The sequence below is a fragment of the Nannobrachium achirus genome (genome assembly GCF_963921795.1).
Source record: "Nannobrachium achirus genome assembly, chromosome: 22".
Taxonomy (NCBI): Eukaryota; Metazoa; Chordata; class Actinopteri; order Myctophiformes; family Myctophidae; genus Nannobrachium; species Nannobrachium achirus.
Genome location: NC_137829.1, coordinates 47,544,378 through 47,554,350, shown reverse-complemented (window position 1 = coordinate 47,554,350; position 9,973 = coordinate 47,544,378). Strand labels below are relative to the sequence as shown.

The following is a 9,973-nucleotide window of genomic DNA, read 5'->3' as shown; positions in this document are numbered from 1 at the left end:
AAAGAGTGCACATAACAGTCACTGCTAGTCAATGCAGTCATGCAACACAAGTATCACACCGCCATATCAACACCGCAATAATACACAGTACAACCAACACAACCCAATAGTGCAGGGCCAGAAAAAAAGTGACCAAAGCCAGTGCAAATAAGTCAAGAATATATATATATATATATATATATATATATATATATATACATATATATATACAAATATAAAAAGTGACCAAAGTCAGTGCAAATAAGTCAAGAATATATATATATATATATATATATATATATATATATATATATATATATATATACTTTTCTTTTAAAGCAATAATGGGAGCCACAGCAAGACGCCACAGCAACCCTCTCAGGGAAAAGTACGTTAGAGTCAGTACAACTTTTTTTTTCCAGTAGTGCAAGGTAACAGTTGTCCTAGGTAATCCTATTAGGCCTAGGCCCAAGAAAACGCCCACAAAACGGTGAAAAGTGATGACTCATCACTTTTCATCACTAAACCATCGTTTTCTGGGGCCATTTATAGCCCAAGGAATGTTTTTTGTGCAAAACAAATGCTTGCAATGGATTCAGCATCATGACAAACCCCTAGTTAGACCCCTCACATCCTACTTAAATACCCAGTATTTTCCTCCTGCATAGAAAGTCGATGGGAACCCAACTTAATTTGGCCGCTGTGGTGACCCCGAAGGTCGCTGACTCGGGTGCCCTAGCTAAATCATTAGAGCATGCCCTGGGCTACATCTGTGCAAAATTTGGCGCTTTTAGACTAATATAGCGTGAAATGGCCATGTTATCTCCCTAACGCCCCTGACTAAAACAAGTGGATTAAGCAATGGGGAGGGGGGGGATGGTGAGGAGTGGGGGACTGCCCCATAGGTCGAACTCCTGTTGGGTCGACTGAGGTTATTAGGGTTAAGGTTAGGTTTAGGCATAGTTTTACTGAGGTTAGGGTTCGGGTTAAGGTTAGGTTTAGGTGGTCGGACCAAAGGGAGTTCGACCTAAGGACATGTTACCGAGGAGTGTTGGGAGGGGGGGGGGGGGTCTGTGGGAAAGCGCGGGGGGCATGACCGAGCAAAGTTACCTCGCCTGCCACGACATAGAGCAAATAATCAGATGCGTTTTGTCTCCTTGTGAATTATTAAGCAGATTACCCCCCTGCCTGCCCCCCCCCCCCCCCCCAGAAGAGGGGGGAGAAGAGGAGGGGGCCACGTCTCAAAACATTACATTTTCATCCAAAGAGTCTGAATCAGGGTGCTCAAGTGGGGGGTGCTCTGTTTTCTCATTATTCATATTTTTTTTCCTCAATTTTTTCTTTCTTTCCCTTTTTTCTGACGGCTGTATTACTGCTGATAAGCAGGACCGTGTGAGCTGATCAAGTAGTGAGACAAGCATCCACCACAGTGCGGAGAGGCAGCAGCAACATACACACACACACACACACACACACACACACACACACACACACACACACACACACACACACACCACAGTAAGCCTAGTATAGCGGCGGCAGCAGCAGCAGCAGCGCTGTAGTCACTAGGAGCCGTGTGGACGGAGGAGAGGCAGTGAGCAGCGAGCAGCGTAAAGGATCAGTCACAGCACAGGCAGCAGCAGCAGCAGCAGCAAAACTCTCCAGCTCTCCTCTCCTCACTCTCTTTCCCCCGCTTCTTTCTTTCCAGGAGTTGCGTTGCATCCCGTTGTTCCAGAGGAGGACAAAACGCCAACAGGACGAGGAAGAAGAAGAAGAAAAGGAGTACTAGTAGTGTGGGAAACAGGGCTGACAGCTGACACCGGCCCCCCCCACCCCACCCCACCAAAAAAAACAACAACAACAACAACAACACCCTCCCCACCCTCTCCCCCCGACACCCCACAACCTCCCCCCCACCCACCCCCCAAAAAAACGCAGACCTGGCTGCCCCCATGCCTATCGAATTTGTTTGCAAAATCAAATTTGCAGAGGAGGATGAGAAGAAGCAGAAAGCCGGCGGCAGGCAGCAGCAGCAGCAGGACGGCGACAGGGAGAGCCTGATCGAGGAGCGCGGCGGCTGCGGTGGCGGCGCGGTGCCCCCGGGCGCCACGGACCTGGCCGGCTTCGCCAACTCCTGCTCCCTGCACGGGATCAACCACATCTTCGTCTCGGGCCGCCTGGGCATCCGGCAGACGCTGTGGGCGCTGGCCTTCGTGGCGTCCCTGGCGCTCTTCCTCTACCAGGCGGCCCGCAGCGCCATCTCCTACCTGGAGCACCCACACGTGACGGCGCTCAACGAGGAGGCCAGCCCCGAGATGGTGTTCCCCGCCGTCACGCTCTGCAACATCAACCGCTTCCGCTTCTCGGCGCTCACCGACGCCGACATCTACCACCTGGCCAACCTGACGGGCCTGCCGCCCAAGAACAAGGACGGCCACCGGCCCACCGACCTGGAGTACCCGGCGCCCGACATGCAGGACATCTTCAACCGCACAGGGCACCAGCTGGACGAGATGCTCATGAGCTGCAACTTCAGCGGGCAGAACTGCTCTGTGGAGGACTTCTCCGTGGTGAGTCTCTGTTCAGGGGCGTCAGTTTGGCAAAAGCTGAGGTATGGCAGGCGCACGTGTAAGACACCAGTCATAGTTGCCGTACCTTAGCAACAGGCATGATGAATTTATTTCAAGAAGTACTTTTTTTTTTCCCTCTAGCCAACTGCCAATACCTTGCCATACCCAATTGACGCCTCTGAGTCTCTGTCATGCAGCGCATGCAGGGAGGGAGAAAGTTTCCCCAAAACTTCTTGCACGGCAAGATCTCTTATCGTAGGTGTTGCGTTAGCCGTCGCTTGTCGACTTCATCTGAACTTTTCTGACGAATTCGAATTCTTTTAACGCGGGCATATGCAACTAGTTTTTAGTCTGACGTGCATTTTGTTTGAATACGATTTCTTTTTTGGAACAATCTGAGGAATGATATATGTAGGACACTACTTTCCTTAGTTTCTACAAAAGTATCTCTGGTGGAAAGTCGAGCTTGAAAGTCACTTGTTGTGATGCCGGGCATCTCTAAGGTTGCTGTGTGACTATCCTAGGAAACCTTTGTGTCGGTGTGCAGGATTCAGGGCTTGGTGGGCTTCAGTCTCCCTGTGCCGTAACGTGTCTTTTATCAAGTTCTGAAGGAGCAGCAACAGTGTTTTGTTTTTTTTCATTCCCTCCAGCCTTGTATTTCAGTGCGCACCAGAATCTAATATGTCACGGAACAAGGGGCCAGCATCCAAGGCAAGGGGAATAGAATGTGCCCGACTCGCTGTGTGTGTGTGTGTGTGTGTGTGTGTGTGTGTGTGTGTGTGTGTGTGTGTGTGTGTGTGTGTGTGTGTGTGTGTGTGTGTGTGTGTGTGTGTGTGTGTGTGTGTGTGTGTGTGTGTGTGTGTGTGTGTGTGTGTGTGTGTGTGTGTGTGTACGCGCGCGCGCGTGCGTGCACGGTCGGTCGTATACTTTTCCAAGACAAACTGTGGTTTTAATGCTGCCTCCGACAAGAGAGCGCGGCAACAAAATAATCACGCTCTGAAATAGCCGGCTCGTTCTCTTTCTCTCTCTACCTCGACCCTCTCATCTCCATCTCTCCCCTCTCTCTCTCTCTCTCTCTGTCTCTCTCTCCATCTCTCTTCTCTCTCTCCACCCTCCCCCCCCCGCTCTCTCGCCATCCCCCCTGTCTCTCTCCATCTCTCTCTCTCTCTCTCTCTCTCTCTCTCTCTCTCTCTCTCTCTCTGACAGTGCAGAGCGACTGCCTCTCTCTCTCCGTCCGAGCTTGTGTACCTTTCAGTTGGGGGAGGAGGGGGGAGGGACTTCCAACCGACGTTGTATTTCAATCTTGCTGCTGTTGCTGCGATTAAATATTTAGAGACAGACATACATGATTTTTGCATTAGCCAGATTGACTAAAAGGAATGAAACAATTTTCATAAGAGAGAGTGTGTGTGTGTGTGTGTGTGGGGGGGGGGGGGGGGGGAGGAGGAGAGAGAGAGAGAGAGAGAGAGAGAGAGAGAGAGAGAGAGACAGACTGTGTTTATGTGTGTATGCAAGACGCACACAGAGCAAGAGAGCGAGAGAGAGTAGCGAGTTTATGCCTGCGCTGTGTGCACTATTTATTAAAGGCTCTGTCCTGGCCGGAGATGGATTTCCCCCATCTCTCCAGCAGGAATAGGAATATGCAATTGCTTTAGTGATGATAAAGCACGGGTGTTGGCAGGCTCTTAATAGGGTGTGTTGAACATTGATATGCTCACCTTGCCGGCTTATCACGGCGATGGCCCCGCATTACCTCTGATGATGGGCCACGCAACATAACAACGTTACTTACACAGTGCACAGGCATAGCGGCCACACACAGGGCTGTGTCACGATTATGACATTTTACAGGACGATTAATTGTCACTCAAATAATGGCGATTAACGATTTAGTTGTGTTTTTGTCGTTGACAATTATATTTCTGTTTGGCTTTTAGGCTTTGAAGTTGCACATGGTAGATACGACACCGACACAACCTAAATATACAAAGAAATGACTGACATATTTGACAACTTTACACTTAAAAAAAGAACATTGATATTGGAAATAGCCGATCTACAAGCTCACAACGCGTCGCAATGCGACGCGTTGTGAGCTTGTAGATCTCCTATTTCCGCTATTTTTTACTTAAAAAAATATATATGAAAAATGTTCAACATGGAAACGATTATGACGATTATGAAAAATGATCGTGATTATGTCAAATAATTGCGAATAGACGATTACGTAATAATTGTGAAAGCCACAGCCCCACGCACGCACGCACGCACGCACGCACGCACGCACGCACACACACACACACACACACACACACACACACACACACACACACACACACACACACACACACACACACACACACACACACACACACACACACACAGAATTTCTCCACAATGTTGACACCATTCCTCCGTCTCTGTAGTGTCTTCAAAGTGTCTTCCTCCTCTGTGTCAATTACAGCACCTGTGACACAATCATTGCATTACCTTTTCTGTGTTATTTAGTATTGAGGAACAAAAAAACTACATTTGGTGAAACTCACTCTGGAATTAAAACGACTTTGAAAGTTCATGATGTGCTTATAGTGAGGATGTCCTCCGACCTTTCCATACAACTAATGTGCTTCATTGAAAATCAGTATTTGCAGGGTGCCCTCTGTGGTCCTCAACCAGGGACCACCAGTGGTCCTTGAGGGGGTTCCAGGTGGTCCCCATCTAAATGATGGAGAGTTGGTAACCTAATGGACCCTTATAGATCTTTAAAGGACAACTTTGGGTTCATATTTTAGATAGTCATTAGAGAAAAGAAAAGATGTGTGTTACATTTTTTTCATTCACTTCTTTCTATTCTTTTAGTGATTGTAACGATTTTGATTTGCATGAATGACCCCAGGTTGGGGGCATGCATGCAAGTGTCTAAATATGTATTTTAGACACAATAAGCCCATTCCCAAGATGCACCGCAATCTTTCATGGTCAGATGTGACTTATAGGGGCTGGTGTAAATACTAACAAAGAAATAGAAGCCACGAATCCATAGTTCCCCTCCTGACCCTGGGGTGACTCGGCCGCAAGATCTACTCTTTGACATTTATACAAGTTGAGCTCTACATTCTTCCCCTTAAGTCAAATAAAAAGCAGAAATAGCCGATCGAAAAGCTCACGACGTGGAATTGAAACCTGATTCAAATATTAATTTATTGTTTTGCCCCCAAAATAGTTCCTCTCTTCCCCGTAGGCCATGTATGTAAACTGCATTTCTTTGGAGTTGCGGGGGGAGGGTTGTCAGTTACATTTGTCACTGGCTACTTGATGCCTCGTCGCTTGACAGGCCACGCAGTCCACTCCTCTCCAAGGACGGTGCAACTGTGTGTGTGTGTGTGTGTGTGTGTGTGTGTGTGTGTGTGTGTGTGTGTGTGTGTGTGTGTGTGTGTGTGTGTGTGTGTGTGTGTGTGTGTGTGTGTGTGTGTGTGTGTGTGTGTGTGTGTGTGTGTGTGTGTGTGTGTGTTGTGTTGGGGGGGGGGGGGGGGGGGGTTGTTGCTACTGGGAGCACTAGGAGCAGGGGTGTCACACCAAATTCTGGGCCCGGGGTACAAGGATTCACTGCGAGCTTGCAGATCTGCTATTTTTCAAGTTTTTGAATACGGTATTTCAAATGTCAAAGGTTAAAGAAAAAAAAATGTTTCTATGTCAGTGGTGCTCAAACTCTTACATGTGAAGGACCCCCAAAATGGTATGTATTTGGCCACGGACCCCCATCTCAAAATATTTTGTTCCAGGGGACCCCCCTAGAAGCAAAATTTTAGTTACAAATGTTCGGTTAAAAAATACATATATTCAAAGATTTTCACACATTTTCACGACTTTTCAAAAATAGCAGATCTACAAGCTCACAGCGCGGCACTCGGTGCCGCGCTGTGAGCTTGTATATCTGCTATTTTTCAGTAGTTAAAGCATAAAATAATTAAGCCCCCCCCCCCCCCCCCCCACCCCCCCCTTGTGACGCCCCTGACTGGGAGAAGGAAGGGAAGGGAGAGCGGTCCAACTGGCAGATGTTTAGAGCCCGGTGCATGTACACTATAGGCTACACGTCAAGACCTCTCCCGCGTGTATTTCCTCCCGTTTTCATCATGCGTTCGCTCCCATCGCAAAGGAACGAAGCATGACAAAGTACAGTATCGTCACAGTCAGTATGCTATTAATCACTTGTGTATGTGCACCTTGTTCACAGCACATGCACGCGCGCGCACACACACACACACACACGCACACGCACACGCACACGCACACGCACACGCACACACACACACACACATCTATCGCCTCTGTTCGTCTCTGTCGGGTGGAAACCGACATATACTGTATGTCTAAGACGGTTACTTTTCTGGATTCAAATGCAAAAGTAGCAGATCGACAAGCTCTCAATAGTCATGTTTCCATAAACTTATTCGAAAATGGGAAGCGAATTATCAGAAATGTGCATATTAAGACAAAGCGAATTTAGCCTTTTTCCATTTGCGGGTCGAATTAGCGACGGTCGCAGGAGCCGACACAGCGAAGCGCTCCCTACCTCCCTACCTCCTTGCCCACCACTGGTTCTGTCGGAGGCTGTCTTTGCACAACAGTCTGTAAAGAGCTACAGCTGTCACGTTTTGAAAACGGGAGGAATTTACACACGTGTGTAACAACCGGTTTGTTTTGTGGGCTAAAGCTATACAATGGACGTTAAGCGAAAGTGTTAACTTAGAGGACAATGGACCAGAACGTCATCATTTATTCACATTTATTTGGCAGACGCGTTTCCATTAACTAATGCGCATTTAGTTTCTTCGATAAAGCCTCAAAATCCACCTCCTCCAAGCGCATAAAAGTTTTTGCGGATAATGAAAGTTTATTCGAATTTTGAAGTGTTTCCATAAAAAGATTTATGCGGATAAGCATTAATGCGCATTAAGAGGCTTCATGGAAACGCCACTAATGCGCAGCTTCGTGTTTGTGGACCTGCTACTTTTGATGCTTTTGTGTGACGCTGTAGACAGATCAAATAGAGGCGTTCATTTACGAAAAAAGAAAAAGAAACTCAAAAGGTTAGAATATGGAGACGAGAGGTTTCTGACAGCTGTAATATACAGTGCTCATGCATGCGGTATGCGTGTACAGTACACTCATGCAGCAGTATGATGCTGTAGCATCTCAGCTGTTATTCTTTGCCTGGTGAGGCTGATAGGAGGCTTGGTGTGTTGTGCTGTGCTGTCGCTGTTGATCATTCTGGGAGCCCCACGTGTTTTGCTTGGGTAATGTCCGTCCAGTACTCTTGGGGGCTTGGCTTGATTAACCCATAAAGACCCTAAAAATGTCTTCCTAATGGTTTTCTGAAAAACGCATGTTTCTTTCTGTGATGTTTTTTAATGTCAAGGACCCCTAGAATTATAGCCTATGTATCTGACCGCGGACCCCATCTCAAAATATTTTGTTCTTCAGAAGCAAAGATTTTAGTTAAAATGTTTAACTTTAAAAAGAATACACATTCAAAGATTTGCACAAAATGTTCAGTTTTTTCCCAAAATAGCAGATCTACAAGCTCACAGCGCGGCACTGACGCTAGGAGCTTGTATCTGCTATTTTTGAAAGTGTATAAAAACAACGGTTAAAGTGGTTGCATTACATTTTTTGTTTTGCAAAAGGATTTGCTTTCTTTTCTATTTGTCTGTACTGTAATATGGACTTTGATAGTGCGGTATTAATAATTTCCCTCCTCACAATACCTATTGTGAGGAGTTGAATAAAAACATAAGAAAAGACTCAGAGACGGTCGGGGAGAAAACGGAGCCGGCTGATCTAATTTGGTGCATGATCATACATAATGAGCTGGCGTGGAGAGACTGGTGGTCCACCACCATGATTATTTGATGTAGGTATTAACACCACGCTTTATAATTAAAGATTACATTATTGACTCGGATTAATCGCGGCCGATAAAGCTGACTCAACAAGGCATGAATAAATAGATTTTCTTTTCTTTCTTTTTTTTTTTTTTTTGTAATTGTTCATCTACTGCGCTGCGGGGCTGAATGCTGTTAAGATGGATCCGTGAGCCCTTTGGTTCTTTAGGTCAGTGTTTCTGAAATGGGGGTACGTGTAACCCTAGGGGTACGCGGAGGTACTGCAGGGGGTACTTGAGAAAATGCCCTAAAAAAAAGAAAACTAGTAACATGCGTTCATTGTTGAAGAATTAACTACAATTGAATTAGGATGGGAAAAAACATTTACTGTTATGTTTAATGAAGACACATGGAGAAACTTGATATGAACCTGAGTTGTTAACCCATGTGACATGGTACCAGGCAACTAGGCTGTGTTTTAAAGATGTTTGGAAGTTGTTGACATGAAAACCTGACTGAAATGTTATGACCACAGTGTTGAAAATGGGGGAAAAGGAGGCACCGTTTGAAACTCTTTCACCGCATTTCTTATTTGTTATTTTATATTCTTGAAATGGGGGGTTATCACAGCATCATATACCACTATTTATTTATATTTCAATTGCAGTTTTATAAGCAAAATGTTGTTGTCGGGTAAAGGGGGTACTTGGATTCAGAAGTCATGGAAAGGGGGTACTCGAACCAAAAAAGATTGAGAAACACTGCTTTAGGTGGTTGTTGTTTTAGTGTTTTTTTTTTAGAAGCAGAAGCAACAACGGGTATTGCTTTGCTCTTGACTGACTCTCAGCTGTGTTTGCTGCTGCATTACCACATTGTGCTCTCAGCAAGGACACCCATCCCTTCTACATATATTCATGGAGTCAACTAAACGGCCGTGGCGTGGCCTTCCGAGGTGATCCATAAAACAGAGGTTAACAGGGACAACATTTAACCCATTTAGGGCCTAGGATTATTGACTGCTTTAACTATTGAAAAATAGCAGATGTACAAGTTCACAGCGCGGCACCGAGTGCCGCGCTGCGAGCTTGTAGATCTGCTATTTTTGAAAAATCAAGATTTTTTTTTTGCAAGTCTTTGAATATATCTACTTAAAAGCGAACATTTGTAACTCAAATATTTACTTCTGGGTGGTCCCTGGGACAACATATTTTGAGATGGGGGTCCGTGGCCAAATACCTGTAATTTTGGGGGTCCTTGACATGAAAAGGTTTGAGAACAGCATGATTTAAGAGGAAGGATTTAGAAGTCGGGTCAAAGATCGGGTCAAAGATATTCAAAGACTTGCACTCATTTTCACGATTTAAAAAAAATAGCAGATCTACAAGATCGCAGCGCGGCACTCGGTGCCGCGCTGTGAGCTTGTATATCTGCTATTTTTCTAAAGTTAAAGCATAAAATAATGGTTAAAGTGGTTAAAATCTAACGCGACTCGGGCGCGTTCCCGGTATTTGAGAGTTAAAGGGCCTCTCTGCATAATCT

At 45.9% G+C, this 9,973-nt stretch overlaps 1 protein-coding gene across 1 annotated transcript in view; it reads left to right on the top strand.

Moving 5' to 3' along the window:
* Positions 1-1,916: 1,916 nt before the first annotated feature.
* Positions 1,917-9,973, top strand: part of asic4a (acid-sensing (proton-gated) ion channel family member 4a) — a gene marked incomplete at its 3' end in the record, with an annotated part of 310,423 nt that continues 302,366 nt past the window's right edge. The window contains exon 1 of the mRNA XM_080752929.1: positions 1,917-2,549. Coding sequence (XP_080609055.1) covers positions 1,932-2,549 — 618 coding nt within the window. The 5' untranslated portion in view covers positions 1,917-1,931. The remainder of the gene's footprint in view (positions 2,550-9,973) is intronic.